We start from the raw sequence: 23,271 nt of genomic DNA, 5'->3' as shown, positions 1-23,271 counted from the left end.
ATGATTCAATCACATTCATATGTAAAATGGAAAAAATATCTCAATAAATGATTTGTATATTGCATTCCAGTACAAGTGAAAATTTATTTATTACGTTATCAAGCCTTGTATTCTTATAATTTTTCACTAAATAATTATGTGCTTCCAGAACGTTAACTTACTTCTAGAAGCTAATGCATAAATAAACGCAGTATGTTCAATAATACTACTCTTCAATACAAAAAGGAGAACAGAATAAAACGAAGTAAATGAATTATGGGATGATGGATAATAGTAAGATTGAGTTGTATCGGTTAAAGTTCTGTTATGATTTTGATACATCTCTTATCCATATCCAATCGCCAGAGCAACTTTTGTTCGATTCTGAGTAATACTGAAATAACGTGGAACGTGTAACGTTAATATTTGTAGAGTTTGTTAGTGGCTAATATGAATCGCTGCTCATTTTTTAATACATTTTAATACACGAGTGCTATAAGCTCTTCAAATTAATATTAGAAAATTTAGTATTTTTTGTTATTGCGAACAAATTTGATATTGTGGAAAGCGAGACAGGGAGGTGCTTATTGAAGTATATACTATAAGTCTAAGTGGAACTGCAGGTACATTACCAAGTTCTATCTGTACTGCCAATGTAACATATTCCAACTTTGGATGACTTATTTCGTAGTAAATATCGACACGATGTGTTTCAGGCGCGATTAACAGTTATCTACTGAGCGTAAAATAAATCTGATCTTCGTATTTTGCAACGAGATTATAAATTTATCATATCCATAAATTAATTCAAGGATACATACATATAATTTAAAACGCATGCAGAATTATTATAATGGTAATTGTTTTCTCATTTTCTTTATAGATTATAAGAATATCATTTAATAGGGAAACAATTATTTTAGAGAAAGTTCTTTTTTTCTTTTTACAGTTTGATTAGTAATATTTCAAATAAGAAAATAAATGCAATAGATTTATTTCATTTTGAAGTATATCAATAATCTTTCTTAAGAATAATATTTATAAATATAATAAAGCAAAGTATTGAATAAAAAGTATAAGAAATATTAATCAGTAAATTTAATTTAATCAAGCAATAAATGTAATTGTTGAAATCGCTTGTTGTAATAGAATCTGCCAAATGCGCTTGAAATTAATAACATTATTTTAAAATATATATTTATGATAAAGTTTGAATAATCTTAAATTACTATATTCATAAGTATCTTATCAGTGGCACTGTAGCAATTTCATTTTTTTTTATTAAAAATGAATACACTTAATTAAAGTATTTCCAGATCAACAAATAAATTATTTGATTAAATAACATTAATATAAAAAGTTATAATTGCAATCTTCTTTTATTATTTTTAGTGAATTTAGAATATATTTTCGCAGAATAGTTTAGATAAATTTTTGAATTCTTAAATAATTTTAAAGTAGAAACAAATTATGTAGCAATGAGAACGTTAATACAGGAAGTAATATTAGAAATTGCAATTTTATCAATACGTCTGTGTTTAATATTTAAATATTTGTGTAAAAGCAGTACAATGGCAGGAATCCCTCGAAAATCGACATATTTTAGCGAAGGAGTCGCGAATTATAATATAAACGCGACTACTATAATAAATTCTTGTCTAAATAAATAAAGAATATAGATATATTTAAGAAAGTTCGATTTTTGTTATTCGCCAATAGCCAATAAAAAATTCACTAGTTCAAAATGATAATACTTAGTTTAAAAACATTACAGTATATAATTCGTCCATTTCTTCTGTTTTCTTTAATTTACAACACACGTGATGTTTTATATTAGAAATTTGTAATGTAGTTATATGCGAATCAATCGATTATTTAATCTCTTTAGACTCATTTAGAAAATAATTTATAATTTATATAATCTTTCTATTTAAATGTTAAAATGAATAAGTATGAACTTATGATTTTGAAATATAATTTATTTAATTAACCTATAATATAATAAACTTACAAAATAAAAGATAGATTTTTGTTCATCTTTATAAATTGTTGATAAATAAAATACTTATTGATTGAAGTTATTTGTATTTTTAAGTAATTTTTATAAACAATCGCTAATATTCGTGATTTTAATAATCTGTACTTAAAGCAAAGTGTACATATGTTAATCGTATCGAATAATATAAAAATAGACAAAACCAATAGATCTTAATTCATTATCGATACTCTCCAGGTTCTTTATTTTTTATGTGTCATATTCATTGTGTTAAAGTAAAAACTTCATTCATTATTACATGAATCCATAATATGACTTATTTGACTTAACCTCATCCTTAACATTGTAGTTATATGAGTGAAAAGCAAATTACCACATTTTCATTATAAGAACACCCACATATTTTCTGAATTGAAAATAACAAGATGTAAAAACAAGATAACTTCTTTTCTTGGTCATCGATAAATCAAATCTAGCTCAATCGCTTCCATCATTCTACCTCTCTTGCAAGTTACCAGTTAAGCCGGTTCTAGTCTTACTGTTTCCCTCTCCCGGATATTTGCTTGGGCGCTCAGTTTTAGGTTTCGACAATTCTTCTTTGGATTTATCTCTAAGCTAGAGTAATAAGTGCTTGTATTTTATATCTGGAATAGAAAATTATTCACTAAACTAAACTACTTAAAATTGATGCCAAGTCTATGTAACTGCTTTATACGGAAAGATTCTATGAATACTTAAGTAGTAATTGGTCATACGATAATATTTCCTATTTCTTTATATTTCTTCAATTTTATCATAAATGTTTTTCTTAAAAAATTAATTATAAATATAATTATTGAATATACATATGCTGTAATAATTTTTAGGACAAAACAGAAATACGATAGATTTATAATCAGTAAATAAATCTTATAAATACCATTAAATACTGGCTTTCATATTATTTAAATTTTCAAATAATTCTTATTTATAAATTATATTAAAGGTATATAAACATAACTAATTACTATAAAAGCAAAGTTATCAGTTTAAGTAGATTGTATTTTATATAAAATATTAATTTATTTTTTCAATTTCTAACTAATAATATATATTTGGAATATTAAAACGGTATATATCATGTATTACAATTTTGTTTTTCAAAACTAGTTTACAAACAGAAAAATGACGATTATACTCTAATTTTCTATACTGTAAATGATATTCAATATTTTTGGACGGTTACGTTCAATTATTACAATGAACGATAAATATGTGAAAAAGGTGTTTAAATACATACCATGCATATGATAGTAATTACTTATAACTTTTGTTCGTTTTTTCAAACATTCGATACTTGTTATGTATTGTTATGCAAGTTCATAATAAAAATATTCTATATTTTCAGTATTATAATGCCCGTAAATAATTATGCTATTTAATATCTTTTATAATCATAATTTTTAAAATGACTATTTCAAATACATATATATATATATACATTTTAAGTATAATGATTTTCTAAGTAGTAATGATTATCGTTAGTTTAATTATTTGCAATTTGGTATACACATATATACATTGCAATTAACAAAATAATTACATGAAGCAAAATTTAACTACTCTATTATGTATGTACTATTTTTAAAGAAATGTGGATATTAAATAACAATGTTAGCTGTTAATAATTATATATCTACGTAAAATAAAAAATATATTTTATTTATGAATAAATACACCATTAAATTAAAAATTATGTCTTGTAATATAGAGAATTTATTTTAAATATATAAGATTTAGTCTAGTTTATGTGAGTAAATTAATTTTTCAGAATGTAAAATATGCAGATTAATTATTGGTTTCAATTCTGTATAACATTTACTGGGTTAATTCTGTATCATAATATTCTTATTTAATAGCAATATCTATTATTATTTATACATCGATTTACAAATTTATTGGCGGGTATTTTCCTGTTATAATATAATTTGTTTAAAACATAATTTTCAATATAAAGTTGTAATTGAAATAGTTTACTTTACAAAAAATTTTCTATTTTTATTGGCAAAAAATTTTTTAATCTATGATTATTTAAAACTAACAAATCTTATGTACTCAAGAATATATAAATTAAAATAATAAATAAGCAATATTTATATACGTTATTTATATGTTTAGGGTATTTACTTAAATATTTTATACTTAATATTCATTTATATTTAATTTCTTTATTGGGTGCTTAAATATTAAATAATATAATAAAATATTAAACAAATTTAAAAATAAAAAAATAAACGAATTTATGACATGTATGAATTGTAACCAATGTACTTAGAAAAAATATAAAACAATTTTTATTACATATCAAAAGATTATTTAGTTTTATTTATAATGTTAAATTCGCAAATCAAATAATAATAAATGATAAAAACCTTTTGAATATTTTTAATTTTTGTTTTTATTACACATGATTTTGTAACAACTTTATAATTATTCTGTGATTTATGCCATATTAATTATTGTTTCATAATCTTTTTCATTAGGTGATTACGATCGAATATAAATTTTAATAATTTTATATACTTATGTGTATCTAAAAATTTATTCCTAAAAATGTATTTAAGCGAAATATTTCAAATAATATTTTAATTAATTATAATTAGATATTCATAAATGATCCTTTGGTGATTGTAATTTCTCAGAGGTTTCCATGGACCTGTCAATAATTAAAAATAAATTATCTAAACTATTAGTGATTTATTATGTTATAAATAATTATATATATCTAAATAGTGGAATACATACATAAGTACTTAGCTGTAACATAATGTTATTGTACTTCTCTGTTTAATATTTCATACTAATTTTATTCTAACTTTTAATTTACGAAAAATTCAAAGTTGTATAGGTAAATAAGCAGAATTTTATTTCTAAGCTACAATTTCTCAGTTCTCTTTTGTAAAATACATTAAATTCTTAATTCTTAACTTCATATAAATCTATATTATATATGACATTTAAACATTTTATAAAATTATCAGTGAATTAAAAAGAAGATATGAAAGTTACGTCAATGGTATCGATAAAAAAATACTGACTATTAAATACTTATTAAATATTAAATTACTGGTCTAATTAAACTACTTAAACGTTAAATATTTGTTGTTTACTGAATTTATTTTCTCAAATTTATTTATATAAAAAAATTCTATATACAAAAGCAACTGTATAAAAATATACATGGTTGAAACGGAAACTCACTTCAGACTTTGTAGTGTAACTACATTTTGCACTTTGCTTATGAAGTTTTGCGATACATAACTATGCGCGTGCATGTGTGATCGCGTTTTCCCCTCCTCTCGTCTCTTTTGTTGTAATCATCCGTGGAAGTTGAATTTTTGAGATAAACAAATCGGAAATGCACGTATGCTTTAGAGTAATTTTTACTGGTTTGTAAGTGAAGTAGACTCCGTCAACCATTAATCAGCGATACATATTTGGAGAAACTATATAGCATAAACAAATAACCGAAACGTAGTTCATCACAGTTAAATAATAGTGTTAACAAAAGTATAATGAAAGTGTGGAAACAGGTGGGAGGAGAGCACAATGAATATAAATGAAGCTGATTTTGAACGATACTTTTTAAAGCAGTCAGCTTCTTGATTTATTATTAAACTAACTTAATTGGTGCAGCTTTAAGAAATGAAGTTACCTATAGCGTATCTTTATCTCAGTAACAATTAAATAACTAATTTTGTAAACACAACCACTGAGAGAATATCAAAACATTGCGATGGATACCAAAAATATTAGCCGAGCCTTTTCAAGTGTTGCCAACGTATTGGAATGATGCTTGGATGAGCTGGTTAAAAAGGTCGATGTTTCCGTTACGCGCTCCTGCCAATAACCGAAATGTGCAAGAACGGGACTATATTTGATAAAGCGAGGAGAACAAAGGTTAGGTTGAAATGTTGAACTTACCAAATGTATACCGGATTACCTATAGAAGGAGTTCTCGACCTTAGGGCGTTAATCACGTTCGACCGTCATTAGAGTGCTGATAAACGCGATGGCTTTTATAGGTGGAGGAGAAGCGAAAGCGGCAGCGTGTGCAAAGATTTTCGAACCTTGACGTTGTACACTCAGCTTCACGGAGCAGCAAACTCTGACGAGACATCACGGCAAGCGCCGGTTGCCGGCTCCCCACTTTTAAAACGTACATGCGCGCGACTACGTAGCCTCGAAGGAGGGGGATCCGTCGCAACCTAAATCCCCAGGATAGTTGGAGGGAGCCACCAACCAGAGAATTTTCTTTCAATCTGGGTGTGAGCTTTCGGCATTGTTTTTGGTATTATCGATATACTTAGTTAAAGGAATTGGATATCTTAGAGAATCCTTATATACCGTGCAAGTGTGAATAGAAATTCCAGCTAAGGAGCAACTTAGGGCGGTTCCGCTCGTGATGAATGTTTGTATAGATAAACTCAAAAACTTACCAGGAATATGATTCATGAAATACACATCCTTGTATGTGAAAATTTGTTAAATTTCAAAGAAAGGGCCATTTGGAAAATCATTAAATATTCAAATACTAAAGCAAGTTGTAATTAAAAAAAAAGCGGTAATAATGGAAATCAATATTTGTCAATGATACGGTTTTTGCTAGTTACTGTTCTCTCTATACTTAAAGTACATACTTAATGTTGCATACTTAAAGTTACATACTTAAACATATTTAAATTCATTTTCTGTTTGAATTGTTTAATGAAAGCATTCGATAGTAAAATGCGTTGCGGATGATATATGTAAGTCCATGAAAGGGTTTTTTCTGAGTCGTAAGTTACAAGTTCACCTATTCCAAATATTAATTTAATATTGAATTTTTAAATAAATGAGTAAATTTTCGTTCTTTAGATTATATTTATTTTATATTTGTTTTATATTATAAATTATTATATATTATATATTATAAATTTGTTTTATAAGATTAAAAATTTTCTTTAAACTATAACAAAATCCTTTGATTTTTAATTTTTTATATTAATATCACAAATAAGAATTTGATTAAATAAATCTTCTCTTTTTAAAAACAACAAATAATCAACTGAAATACTTTGTTCCCATTCATAAATTAAACTTTTATGTGCAAAGCATATGTTCAAGCACATATAATTAATTCATGATGATTTTTTTTAATTCTACGTTAATTTGAGTATATACATTTTAAAAAATAATTAATTTTGTTAAATTTCGTTAATTTAATTATTGAAAATATTTTCTAAAAATTATTTTAATTTAATTAAATTAAATTTTCATACTGTGATGAACATTAAGTACACCATTTATTTATTTATAGAAATCTTCATTATATTATTTCATTGTACCATACTATTTAAAAATACTAGATTAAAAATACTAGATATAATAGTGATTGTAGTCATATAATAATTATGTCAAGTATAATGATTGTAATAAAGTAAAAATCAATCTTATAAATTTTATTTTGTATTGAGTAATTTCTATTTATAAAGATATTACCATAATTAGAGTAAGCTTTTGTTATCCTCAATAATTTTAATGTTGAAAAGTACAAGAGGAACATTAATACAATCGACATTATATATGTTTATTATTAATAATTTTTTCTTTAAAAACATAACAGATAGATATCATTAAAGATGTTAAAATTTAGCTCAAAGGACTAAAGATTAAAGATAATAAAGATAAAATTTTAGCTTTTATATTTTCTAATGTACAGTTATTTTAATACTATATTTTTTTCTTAAAAGTTAATTGTAATGTAAGTGCCATGAAATCTCTTTCATAAATTTTTTATATAATCTCTCCTGCAAAAGTCTTCAAACAAAATCTTCAATATAATTAATTATCTGAGATTATAATTTTTTTCTTAATTGAGTTTAACGTATAATATTAGAAATTTTGAATAAAATATAAATGCCAGTGTATTTTTTTTAATTCACAAAAACGTACAATAATTTTTTATATATTATTATATAGTTGGCCACTAAAATATGGTAATGGGAAAAATTTACATATAACATTATGCATTTATTGCAGCTGTTATTAAGGTTGATCTCTAATAAATATAAAATATAGATACCGAATAGATTATTATTTTGATTATTCTTAAGTATAAATATAAAATTTTATCACATAAACGGCTTCTTTATGTAGTCATTTCAATAATCTTTTTTAAACTGAATTTGTGTTGATATTTTATATAGATGAAATGTATGAGTAAATAAATAATTCAATTGTCAGTTTTCACTATCTTCATTAGAATTAAAAACTTTTTATGGTTATTGACGATCATAACTAGTAATTTTTTTTAAAAACTGAAGTAATTTTGATAATTGTAAATATACTACCAAAATTGCATTAACATAAAAATTTTGCAAAATGAAAAAAGTTTAAAAGCTTTTAACGGCCTTTAAGATGAATAAATTAGGGTAAAATATCATGATTTCGATAAAACACATTAATATAATAAAAATGATTGTATTACTTTCAAAAATAATACTTTTATTAAGATTTATAATTATGTGTCTACATGTAAACCATACAATTCTTTAAAAATTGTTATCTTAAGAATTTTAAAATCTTTCACATTTTATGAACGGTTCATTTCAAACAAAAAATCATTAAAATAATAAGAAAAATAAAATAAGAGTGAAAGAAAACAAAATTGTATAAAATGATTAAAGTGTTAATTATAAAATCTCCTACTGATATAATAACATTTGAATAGTCAACGAAAAAATCATTTCTTAAATGAAATATAAAATTTGAATATAAAATTTTTTACTATGAAAATGAAATTTTTTTTCAATTTTTATCAATTAATTAAATTAATTATTTATTACATTTAGTCATTTGATTTTAAGTATCATGAAGTAGTAAAAACAAAAAAAGGTGAAAAGTGTAGAGTAGTGTACGTTTTTTAAATGGATTTGACACTATTTACGTTTAATTTAAGTAACAAATGTAAGTATTAAAAATCTATTATAGATTAATTGAATTATTTATATACACATTATATATTATAATTAATGAAGTTATTTATATTTATTTTAATGAAATTATATAAATACAAATTGTAAGTAAAAAAAATCCATTTTAATTATTAATATATTAGTTTACTTATAAATTTATATTGAAAATATAATTTATTGTTACTTCATTTTCAATTTAATATTCCATAGGATTAAATTAATTAAATAGCAAATATTTAGTAAATTAAATAGTAAACTATAAAAATAGTAAAAATTAATTATTCATTGATTAGATAACAATTTACATATTATTAAAAATATTCTGTAAATATATTTTAAAAAATTAATTAACAAAAATTAGAATGTATTAGGTTTGAACATTTCACTGGTTAATTTTATATGAGCGGAAGGAAAAAAGAAATGATTTATTATATTAATCCATTGCTCTAAGTAAAGATTTCCAAGTTTAAGGTTCGTTGAAATCGCAACTTTCTTTGCAAGTTCATTATTTTTAACGTCATTTTTCAATGTTAAGCAATTTTCGTAACTTATGTATAGACACTGATGTGTCTTTCCCAATATTGCTTAAATCAAACTATTAATACAGAAGTTTCTTTCATTTTTCTTCATTTCCTGTTATGAATTGTTTTCCCTATAAATCAGTATTAACGATGCTAATGATCTGATGCAACAACGTTAGTGCTAACTTGTTCTGGTACTCTTCTAATTTTAATTAATAGTCGATCAATGTCAGGTGATTTGATCATCTTGACGTTGAATTAGAATTTTTTTATTCTTTGATATTAATTATCTAAGTATTTTGAAAAAAATTAAACACAACTTTTATCAATTTTACACTAAAACTATAATTATCATAATTTTTTTTTATAAAAATTTAACAGATCTTCAGTAATTAATTCGTAGTTTGCTATTTATATAGTTTCTTCTTAAATTCAAATTATGACAATAATAAAAAATGTTCAACATGATTCAAATCATTAAATATGTCTTCTGTACTAATACTTTTTTAATTGTGCTTTTTGTATAAAACATTATTTAGGAAATATCCTTGGAATGAATACGTAAACTGAAATTGAAATTCTATACTCATCTGTAGCAGACATAAATAAATAAAATAAATTTGATAAAAAACTAATAAAACTAATAAATTATATCACAATATAAATTCATGTCGTTTTGATTCTTTAAAATATAATATGGCTTTTAACAAAATTTATAGTTTTTATTTATTCAAAAGCTTCTTGACTACTTGAATATCGTAGCCTTACTAAAAAATAATAATAATAAATATGAAAAACCTTCTTATAATGAAGTCAAATTTTCCTATTTTAAGACGACTAACTTATATGATTATAGTACAAATTATAGTTACATTTGTGGAAACTATCTATAATTAATAATATTATAATATTATTAGTACTGGAAACTAACACTCTCTGTTACTATAGAATCATAATTTATTAGTTACAATATAAAAATATATTTGTTAATAATGATATATCAAAGGCAAACAAAAAATATATATTATACGAAACATAATGAATGTTGTTAACATAATGATTACTGACACTTTAAAGTTTTATACTTTTAATTGATTTTTAGTTTATATTTCATGAATAACTTATTACCGACATGAATAAAATTACCGATTACTTTAAATGCAATGATTATCAATCATTTTATAAGAAGTGAGGAATATAATAATTATTTCCTCAGATATTTTTCTATTTACTATTTTATATATGGTGTGGATAACATTTGATTTGTTCATATTGTTAAAAATTTACTGTAAATAGACAAAATTAATATTAGCATTATAACCTAGAAACTTTTTTTACTAACAAACCATGTAATTAAGCTCTTTAATGTTTTTAATATTGAAAATTGTAGTAACGAAAAATTTGCACGTACGCATGAGGGTCCGATTAAAAATTATAAGGGTTATGTTAGATATTTGATTAGTAAGATTGCTAGCCGTCAATTTTACACTGTTAATAAGAAATATTCATCTATTATTTTAACTTCAGTTCTCAGTTAAATAGCAGTTAAATATTATATAAGTTTGGGAAGTGATAGGTTAAACTAAAAGTGTAAATAATGTGTCCTCTAGTGTGTGGCGACAATGGTTCGATAGTTCTATTATTAATGGCTATTACTGCAGCTTATTTATCGTATTCCATTTTACGAAAATCTATCAATAAAACACTTAAGTGAAAATAATTTTACATTGAAATTAATAATTTATAGCAAGATTACATTTTAAAAATAACTTAAATTATATATTGGATAATTATATTTCTCCATATTCTTGCGACATATTTTACTTCAAATTAAAAAATGGAATATAATTATACAAGATAATATCCTACAAAATGAATGATTTTTTTAAAACATTCAATTATTATGATTTTAGTGTTAATATAATATGAAAACATAATGGGATAAAAGAATCAATTTTATGTAAAGAAAATAATAATTACGCAAGTTCAAGTATAGTAATTTACTGCACTAAACAAATATATTTTATTGTACAAATACATATTTATGCAAAATAAAGTTTTTTTTTATATTAAAATAACAAGATTAAAAATCAAAATGTAAGAAACATTTTATATTTTTTATATATTAATATTATGTAATATAATAATAATATTCATTCAAAATTTATTAAATTAATGTTTCATTCAATCGATATGGAAGCATGTTTGAATAATCAATAAAGTTCGTGAAAGCGTTATTTGAAATTATTATCAAAATTGATAATAAACATGAGGTTTAGGAAATTTTAAATATCAACCATCTTACTGAATCTTACTGAATCTTACTGGGAATTCCGAGCATTATTTTAGCTTTCAATTAAGATAAAATGTCTAAGGTACAAAATTATGAGATCTAAAAATTTTTGTATCTCTTAAATAGTAACACCTATAGAGTATTTATTGTAAGTATATGCCCCAATGAATGCCGGCAAATGTTTGAGTTTAATAATGCATACGTAAGTATAAATAGTTTATATTCACAAGTTTTTCCATTTATAATGAAGTAAAATTAACAGCTCCAAGTATGTGCGTATTTCAATGCGTATGCTTTTTCTTATTTTCACTAGAATATCATTTCTTAATACATCACTTTTCTTTGATTTTGGTTAAAAAATTGCATTACTTTTCATTTATCACTATTTTTGTTTCGTTGTTTACAATATAACATTTATATTGTGGCTAGGTGAACGATGATATAGCAGAAAACTGTTAAATGTAAAATGTGAATAAGTGAAAGAGAGAGGGAGAGAGAGAAAGTGAGAGAGAGAGAGAGAGAGAGAGCAAGTGAAAGAGAAAAAAGCAATTATAAAAGTGTGCAGGTAGGGGGATTGAGGAAAGATAATTATACTCACGAGAATCGTTTGACCTACACATCAGAACTGTACAGTAGGTGACATTCTGAACATTTGAATATCGTGTACCCAGTGATATTTTGAAAAGTTCTTTACTATGGTTATTTTTCGCGTCTTACTTATTGGCTCCTTTTTTAATGCTGTATGTCTAACTCACTTTATTAAACCTAGTATTAGTTTTAATGCTCTCCAGACAATTTAAGCGAATTAATTAAAACCAGCTAAATTGCGGATTATTGTGATAATTGATGATAAAAACAACATCTTTTGCTATTAAAATATCTGCTGCTATTAAAATTACTTACTCGCACCAAATGAATGCAAAACATCCATGAAATTAAAGTCATTATAAGGTCATTTAGTTAATTTATATTAGAGTTATACGTTCATACTGCTGTTGTAAATTTACTGTCATTATAAAATTATTATCGCTTTTATTATGTTTTGTGTTATTAATTTTAGTACATCTTTAAGTATTATGTAGTGAAATTTCCATCGATTATTTATGTTAGAGAAAGTATTTTACTGCGTGGAATATGCAGCTCAATTATTGTCATAAACAAGGTGATATTTATACTTAAAATTAATAAGATTCAGTTAATTTTTATTTAATGTTTTTTACACATAAAGAGCAAAATTTATTCGATACATTATATAATTACAGTATTTATTCAGTCGAACATTGAAATATACATACATTTAAACATAATTTTAATAGCTTTAAAAAAAAAACTATTTAAAATAATAGACTTGATATAACAAGAAGTGATCAACAGCTCCATTTATACATTAAAAAAATCATATATTTTAAAGTGGATTGAATGAGTAGTTAAAAAGTAGTAAATATATGGGAAACTTATTGTAGAACGAAAAATAGAAAACTGATATTTTGAGAGAGAAATAAATGACGTATACTTCGCTTTCTCTTCAGGCTAACGACAGCGATATTGCAGAAAATACAAATGGGTTTTTTTTTTTATAATTACATATCACGCATATATAGGTATGTCTTTTGAAAGTAATCTCCTAGAAGTCTATTTGATTTTACAATGAAAGTATTTCTGTTAACAACAAGAGAACGGCAGTATCCACATGTTTGGATCTGTGTCGTTGGGTACCGATGCTTAGTTTATTTGCACGTATCGTGCCAAGAAATAATGGAAGAATGGAGAAAGTTGGTCCAGTGTATCCAACACAAGAAATCGATACAATCTTAGAAAAGATTAAATATACGTGATTTATTGTGCAGATACTTTATAAAGTTCCCTTACATATACACACTTTTCAAGTACAAAATATAGAAATAAATATAGAATTTAAACTCTCATGTTTATTGTATTTAATAATAAAAAAATTTATTTACGAGTTTCTCAGATAAGATAATTATCGATTAATACGACGAAATTAACTTAAATATTTACAACTGAGCAGGAAATAAATATGTAATTCTTAAATTGTTTCTAATTCCTTCAACTCTTTTATTTTTAATAATGAACTCGTATTAAACACAATGCCATTAAACAATATGCTGTAATTTAATAAAAGTGAAAATCATTAATTGCACTACAATAGATGGTTTTTAAACCTTTATATCTAGAATATCCTTATAAGTATATTATTAATAAACATATCAAATTATTCTTTAACTCCCTAGCAATTATAAATCTAAAATGATCTTCATGATTTTTATTAAAATTGTATTACTCTTTTAATATAGATTACAACTTTAGTACTCGTCACATTATTTCTATTAATATTAACATTTTAAAAATATTTATGTAAACATTAATTAAAAAATTATTTTGAAAGTTATCATGTTTTTATATTTATTTACTTGTGATAAAAATTTCAATAATCATATAATTTATATTTTTAATATATTTTCGACTCAATGAGATAGAACCTTTTATTTTATAAAATAAAATTAATCATACAGGACTAAGCTTGTAATAAACATAATAAATAATTGTATCATCAATCGCACTATCATTTCATATAAAGAATTCTTAATTCTATATCACAAGTTGTGTTATATACGTGTTAATAAACTAATAAAATTTGATAACTTATGAATTTCAATTGGTATTACAATAGTTGTAAATGTATAAGAGAAAAATACTCAATTTATTATAGTCATAATTACCGTTAAAAATCTTTATTTTTTTTCCATTTGTAATGGAATAACATTTCTTTAATATTAATCAATCATTAGGTATAACCGTCGAATCAAAAAGTCAAGTTAATTTATACGAAAAAAATAGCGATCAATTGAAAAACGCTATAAAAATTCAAAAAGTGATAACTGCTTAATCGTACTATACTGCCTGGAAATTGGTTTGATTAATCAAATAGAGTAGAATCACACGCATAATTTTTTTCATACTTAATTGCGATTTATTTAATCTCAATTTTATAGCGTGAACCATTGTATATTTTTAAAAGCAAGGCATTAATGTCTAAATAATGCATACAGTTCATGTTGCTTGTTTAATTTCTAAAATTAGTAATAAGACATTAAAGAAGTCATTAAAATATTTTATCAATATATACAATAAATAGCAAGTTTAGACAGTATATCAAAAAATTAATTTTAATACAGTAAACATATATTGCATATTCCATTAAGTACATCTTACAAAAGCAATATTTTACAAAAATTAAAAAAATTTTTTTTTAAGAAACATGTTTTTATTTTCAAATTATTACTATTTTTTCAATAAGATTTTCTCAATACTTATTCACATTAAATATTATTTCATTTACAAAATCTTTAATTTATTAATTGTGAATAAGTTTTTAGACCTCGGTATTTTCATAATTTATAATTAAATTTATAACTGTTTTATTCTTGTATATTCTATATAATTTATATTTATATGATACAAGCTTATATGTTTGAATTATTATAATACGTAGAAGTCAAAACTATAAGCATTTTATAAAATTTCTATAATAAAAATTATAAATATATTTTCGTTATTCATATAGAATAGTTTCATTATTGGATTTTAAAATATTTAAATGTATCAATCAATGAATACATTTAAAAATCCGTAAGGTTACAGTTTATAACAATTTTTTAAATAATTAAACAATGATGTGCTGTGTAATACAAGGAAGTGAAAATATAATACCAGTTGTATTCATTACACATTGTGTTAAAAATTACTAATTTGTATTCAATAAATTGAATTACGAGTTTTATGAGTAATATAAGAACCCTACCATTCCAAGAAAAAGAATTGAGTATTATTATTATCATCCATGGATATCTTCTTTCAGATAAATTTAATGCTTTATGTATTTCTAGGATTATTATCTTTATAAAAAAAACAGGAATTATAGTTTAATGAAAAATGTTCCAATTGGTTAACAATTTCTGATTAATTAAAAAATTTTTTTTAATGTTATTACTTATTACTCAACCGTTAAGAATATATAAACACGAATAAATTACACATAAATTTTGTATACATAACTTTTATTATGAATGATTATGAAATTCTAACTTTTTTTGTTACTGGTTTTAAATATTTAAATAATATAGATAATACTATCCCCCTCAATATAATAGTAACACTAACATGAATCTTAGAGTTATTATCTGTATACTTTACTGTGGCAATAAGTGGCATAACATAGACTATATAATTATTAATTATTTCTACTTTAAAGGATCACCTGCACTGAAATATATAGTAACTTGTCTTGCTTAAAATTAATTATATCTATTTAATTATTTATTGATAGTTATCAATGCATGCGCTATATTAATTTTATTAATATTGAGAATAAATAATACATTATATAAAATGAAAATTATAGAAATCATATTAGTATTTAAATTATATAAATTATCATAAATAATATATGTATATATATATATATATATATATATATATATACATATATATTTATTTGTTTATTTTTAATTAATTATTTGTTATAAGTATATAAATATAATAAAATAATTATTAATATTCTGCAATAATAAAAGTATATATTACATGCTAGTATTAAATTAAATAAATTAAAAAAGAAAAAGTGAGGTACTATACATGAAAACGTCAATTTTTTTAATGTCTAATAAAACTAGTGTGGTAATTTACATATAATTATGCTCAGATATAATTGAACACTATTATATTTATATAAAGTTTAAAAACTTCCTTTGAAGAATGAATGAGCAGTTTCATCATGAAGTCCGTTATGTTCAGGAAGAAATAAAATAATACGCATTTAGTAGATGATATACCAGACTAATTACAAAATGTTCAATAATACAAAAAACTAACACCAAATTAAAATTTTTTAAGATACAGATTGTAACTAAATTAATAATTAGCTTATAAGATATCAAATAAAGAATGAGTTATTATTTGAAATGCTTATGTTCATATAATTTTTTTTTCGTTTAATAAAACTATAAATCATATAACAAATACATATTTATACATTTTAATCTTCAATATTATCATAAACCATGAAATTATTAAATCTATTTATAACTATTAAAGCATACTGTGTCAAATCATATGATAAAGAAATATGTATTTGTAAATACATAGTTATATTATGTAATTGTTTTATATATTCGAAATATCTACGTAGATAGGATGAATGTAAAATAATCATTGAATTTAATAAATTGATCGAATTAGTTTGTCTGTGACAATTACAACAAAATTAATAAAAAAGATTTATTCCATATTTACAATTTAATGTATCATTAATTAAAATGCTTATCGCATTTTTTATTATATCTATATATTATAACTCTATTTATATGTTTAGAAAGGAAATTATTCCAAATTTAATATATTATATCTTACTTTTTCGAATATTTTTCAAATTATTATTCGAATAATATAAAAATTAAATTAATAAAAATAATTATCAAAAGTCTAATTCATATTTACTTGAAATTTTTAATTGATTCATATCTATTGTCAATCAGTATTTTAGTAATTTTACTTACCTGCCACGTTATATCGCTTTGATTTTATACAGAAAATTTTTATGGAAACTTATGCTTATATTGAAATTATACATTTTAAGATGTTTTTAATTAAGTATTAAATATTTAATATAACCATATATAAAATTTTATTAAAAATATTACCATATGCTCTACAGCTTTTTCTTCAATTTCTGTTATGCCCCAATCAACACGAAAATTGAGTGGCTGTAGTCGAGCTTCCATTTCACGTAACCACTTTCTTAAACATTTTACCTCGTGTTCAAAATCTGTGAATTGAATAATATAAATATTACACAACATAAATACGAACTAGAATTTAAACGAAATATTGTAATGATAATTTCATTTTTTATGTTATAATTAAACGTGGATATTTTATCAACTAATAAGAACATTTAAAACTAATTTATATATGTTTATAATGTTCAAATTTCATTTTTAGAGGGTATTAATTATTTTAAAACATGAAAAACATAGAATTACAGTTGGTTCACAATTTATTGTTATTCATTCATTTTACTTTAATAATTACAAAGAGAGATTTGTCTCTGGAGTTTACTTTACATTGAGAAATTGGTAGACTTAGTTTTAAATTACTTTTACTTTTTATGTTTAAAATTATAGAATCTTATATAAGCAGTTTTTTATTTAAATATTGAACTTTCTTTGAAAAAAAAAAGAAATAATAAATATTTGTATGTGGTTATTTTGTTTGGTAAGCAGTAAATATTTTCAATATTAAATTATGAAAATGATCGATTTATTTATCTCTGAAAAATTTTTCATTTTAAATTTGTTCATTTCCGTGTATATATTGCCATTTTAATCAAACTTATTTACTAATAAATAATTTTCAGTTTCTTGAATCTTGAAAACAATTATTTTATTAATATAATTGTTGATAAATGAGATAATTATAGTAATTTATATTTTTTCTAAATACATTTAATTGTTGATAATTTTATACATATAATAAATTTATAAATATAGCATAATAAAGCACCATTAAAATTATGTACAAATTATGATTGAAATTATCAATAAGTATAGTTTTTTCTACGTAGTCATAGTACATGTTCAAGTTTTTCTATCTTAATTACAGAAATGTTCAGAATTATGAAGTTTAAGAAATGAAAATTTTGGAAAATTGTTTGTTGCAATTAAATTCTAAACTAAAAATGGAATATTTAAAACAAAATGTTGTTATTCGTATTTTAAATAAAAATAATAATTGATTTGATATTTGACATTTCTAATAAATATAATTATTTTATATCATTTGCATATAACTTATCTTAACTTAATGAAATTTTTATTAAATATCTTATATAGTTGTATGTTTTATTAATTTAATTAAAAATATAACCGTTTAAATTAAGAATAGATAAAAAAATTATTACATCCCAATACAATTGTTTCTAATATAATATATGCTTTATACTAGTAACGCATCTAGATAATAGGAAATTTTAATAGATATATTAAATACTTTATTATTATTAATTTAGTTATATATCAAATTTATTTTTAATTGTTTAATTTTTTAAATTAAATTATAAATTGGTAATATGCTTGTATGGGTAAATCGTTAGAATAGGTTTATTTAGATAAAATAAGATGTTGAATATACTTAAATATTCAGTAATAATATATATTCTTTATATTATTTATAGAAATGTTTAGTTACAATTTTTACAATCAGGAAATCGTAATCCTTAAATTAACAATGAATAAAATATTTGAATAAGATAATTTTACGTACCTGCAGAAAAATCATGATTATCCATTTCATCACATCTTGGTACTGGAGCCATTATTTGTTCAACAAGATCCCATTTGACATTTAAATGATCTATTCGCCAAGCAACTTCTTCCTTCAAAGAAGGAGAGCGAGCAATTAATTTTTCTGCTTGATCATTGAATAATCGTCTTCGGTATGCCTTACGTCGCAACTCCGCTGTATGGGCCTACGAACATAAATATAATTAATTGTAAATTAAAAGTCATAAAATAATATTATAAACATAGTTAAGATAACAGTTATTTAATGTTGAATGATCTTATTACAATTATATGAAATATTAAATTTAATATTTAATTAATATTAATTTTTAATATTTCATTAAGTAATATTATTCATAAACTAAGATTAAGATTAAAAAAAATGAAATAAGTCTGAATTTAGAAAAAAGATAATAAAGAGAATAAAGAGATTCATATTCTTAATATATTGAGATATTATAGAAAAACAATTTATGAATATTAGAAACCTAGAGGGAACTCCATATTTTATTTTAAATATTTGACTTTAAAAACTAATATAAGTTCAAGGATCTATTTAGTAAAATATTTTTATTATTTATAAAATTTAAATATATTGTATATTGAGTTGCAATTCTATTTTTCATACCACACGTAGACTTTTGTTCAAGAGATTTTCTTCTTTGGAATAAATTAATTCTTGAAGAACTTGCAACCATGAGTAAAGCTCTGAGAATTGAGAACTGACTTCTTTTAATCCCCAGGAAACCGGTGAGACATCACCTTCGTCCCAAGCCAACTCTCCATTGGCTTCCTGTTAACACATATTAATAATATTAACTATTAATAATATTAATGTTTATAAGGTGCATAAAATAAAACGAATATTCAAAAAATATTTTTTCGGCAAGTTATAAAACTTGTTTTATTTTCCAAACCTCAAAGTTATTTATAATTATTTACATAACTAGTTATATAAAATATAATTATATGTAAACTGATATGTTGGTATATTTATAATAGTATTATTAATACCTTTAGTGATTACAAAAATTTAATGATATACTTAATGATGTAATTAAATAATCACCTTAAAAAATTAATTTACAAATAAATTGTTTTGATATTATGATAATTATAATATTCTTATCATAATTTATATATTATAAATAAATGTAAAATCAATATTTCAATGTTCCAATTCAATATTTGATTCAGAAATTTCAAATATATATTCTAATTAATTTGAATATCAATTTTTTAATTTTGTAATATTTATATATGATAATAACATTTTATATACTATATACAACATTATAATTTTATACTATGATTATTCTTTCTATTAAAAAGTATAATTTAGTGTATATATAAGTAAATATATATTATATATATACTGTCCTATTAAAAATACAGATGTCTTTATTTAAATTAGTTTACTAGCCACAAATTATTAATTTTCATATAATATTAAACGTCGATAATATAAAATATGAAAACGGATGATAATTTTTTTCTAAAAAGAATCTATGTTTGATTGCACAATGCTTTAATTATTTCGATATTATATTACTATGATATTCCTGAGTCATTAAGAATACTTATTAAACAGACAAAATATTCACGTGGAGAATAAAACATATTAAAAATTAAAAGCAATTTTATTGATTAAATAATATTATGTATTTGTAAAAAAATGATTATTGTAACATTAAGTATTAAATGATTAAAAGAAATATTTTTCGAATTATAACGATAATTCATTTATGAAAAATGTCTCTAAAATGTTAATCGATAATAATTTATTTTAATGGTAAGACAATAAATGAAAATATAGTGGATTGTATGTTACCATAAGTTTTGAAGTATCAGATATTGAAATTTACGACTATATTTTAAGACAACACATAAATTCTTTTAAGATGATACTTACTTATAACTATTTTACTTAAACTTATATCGGTTAACACTAGTTTCGGACTGTAGTAAAGTTTACTTTTAAACTGTAATTTACTGTATAAGAATAAGTTATCATTATTTTTTTTTTATTTATTAATAGAGAAATAAATAAGGTCTAAATGATTGTTAAAATAAAATTACGCATTTTTTAAAGCAATGTCTTAAATAATTTTGTTCTTTTTTTATAATGGCAGCATTGCGAATAGATGGTACGATACAAACCTTACAAGTGTCAATAAGATTTGTATCCATTATGTAATCATAGTTTGTACGTATGGCAGCCCAAAAATCATCTTTACTGTCTTCTAGGCCAGAGTAGTTTTTAGTACTTTGTTCTTGCATTGGTTCTTTCCTGTTAATAAGAAATAAGTTTTTAGTCTTTTTATTATTCATATTAAGTATAAATAAAATACTTTATATTAATTAATTTTATTATTTAATTTCACATTTACTGTAATGTTAAAATATTGTTATTCAAATACAACAAAATCAAGTAGACCATAAAACTTTATGCCATTAATAAATGAAAAATAAACGAAAGTATTTTCTCTAATTTCAGTTATGTTGCTTTATTTTTTCTATTCATAATTTTTTAATTATTCATAATAGTTACTTAAATATTTTAAGCTATTTTTGTTACAGAACGTAACAAAAGAATAGTTTCCAAAGTAATTATATATTATAATATTATAGTTAAGATAAAAGCTATTTAAGAATCTTATTAAAATAACATAAAATATTAATATTTTAGAATTAATAATATATAATTAATTGTATTTTTAGGTTAATAATATTTTCATACTTAAGATTTTTTATATATTACGTTATTTTTATTTAATATGCAGACAAATTTAAAATAAAAGTAATTTTTAAAAATAAAATTAATATAAAAGAAAGGAAATAAAAAATTTGATATTTTATAAATTTCATTGATAGTTTAATGATTTTAATATTTCTATTACTTCTTTAATTTTATTTTGATGGCATTGCATTTCAAACATCTTACACCTTATGAATCAGCCCTTGAAATAATAAATTTAACTTATTCTGCTGCATAGCAACATATATTTCTTGGTTTTTATTAATAAGGAAATCTTAAAAAAATGTTCGGATCATGATATAGTAAAACAATATTCTTTTTTCTCTGAAACGTTTTTTACAGTTTATTGTGACATATACGATTATATTGGTCTAAATAACTATATAAAGTGTAATATACCTTTGCAACACTCACGATTTATAGAAAAATAAAACAGAACTATAATGGGTAAAACTATTGTTATTACTTGTTCATAGATATTCAAAATTTATTGTCATTTTTTATACTATATTTAAATCGAAAAAGTTATATATATGTAAAACATGTGTACAAATAAAATTACAAATATTTTCATATTTTACTATAATCTTTTCCTTAATATAACAAGTAATTAATTTTTTGTGAAAAAATAACCACTCAACAAAGCACCGATATACGATATCTCTAATAATTTGAGTTTCTTTACGTAGTTTTTGAATGCGTAAGAACATAGATCTCGAAATAATGTAAAATAATGGAGCTGGATAAAACTGACCTCTTCTTAGTTAGACTGTTGTATGGTCGGTCCACTCTGATCCCCGTCTGTTCAACTCTCTCTAGGCTGCTGTTAGAGTGCTGTAGCGAGGACAATGAAAAACTCATCTTCATTTTTGTGGCGTACTACAGAAAAAGAAAGAAAGAGAGAGCAAGTAAATTTCAAATATATTATATAATACTATTATTTTCAGTTTTCTTACCCTCTTTGGATCATCAGAATATCTCAATGTTTTTACGATTGTGAAAATAAGTAAGAGTCTAATTATTTCTAAAAAATTACATCGACGTTTCATGATAACTAAGCAATCATGCTGCCGATATTATTAATTTGCAATTTTAGTGATTTTTTTAATCCATTCAAACTAACTTTAAGTTACTAATAAATAATTATTTGCCTTTTATTGCTTTTACAATGGACTTCAATGGGCTTTTATTTTTTGTATGATTCATAACAATAGTAAATGGAATAGGTGTGTGAAATATTAAAATAGAGTTTCACAGCACTCTAATACCAAAAAATAATATCCTAAAAATAAATAACGATGGATTGAAAATTACAAATTACAACCGCGTGAAAATATGTACTTTCTTATTATTTTAACGTATAGTATA

At 22.4% G+C, this 23,271-nt stretch overlaps 1 protein-coding gene across 1 annotated transcript in view; it reads right to left on the bottom strand.

The window, feature by feature from the left end:
• LOC105366864 (uncharacterized) overlaps positions 1–22,779 on the bottom strand; it is a 58,629-nt gene extending 35,850 nt beyond the window's left edge. Inside the window, exons 1-5 of the mRNA XM_011505451.1 lie at positions 22,658–22,779; positions 21,306–21,435; positions 19,774–19,938; positions 19,126–19,330; positions 17,505–17,629 (exon numbers count right to left, since the gene is read on the bottom strand). Coding sequence (XP_011503753.1) covers positions 17,505–17,629; positions 19,126–19,330; positions 19,774–19,938; positions 21,306–21,435; positions 22,658–22,770 — 738 coding nt within the window. The 5' untranslated portion in view covers positions 22,771–22,779. The remainder of the gene's footprint in view (positions 1–17,504; positions 17,630–19,125; positions 19,331–19,773; positions 19,939–21,305; positions 21,436–22,657) is intronic.
• Between the last annotated feature and the right edge of the window lie 492 nt (positions 22,780–23,271).

The sequence above is a fragment of the Ceratosolen solmsi genome, unplaced genomic scaffold (genome assembly GCF_000503995.2).
Source record: "Ceratosolen solmsi marchali unplaced genomic scaffold, CerSol_1.0 scaffold80, whole genome shotgun sequence".
Lineage (NCBI taxonomy): Eukaryota > Metazoa > Arthropoda > Insecta > Hymenoptera > Agaonidae > Ceratosolen > Ceratosolen solmsi.
This window is presented reverse-complemented; position numbering and strand designations above follow the sequence as displayed.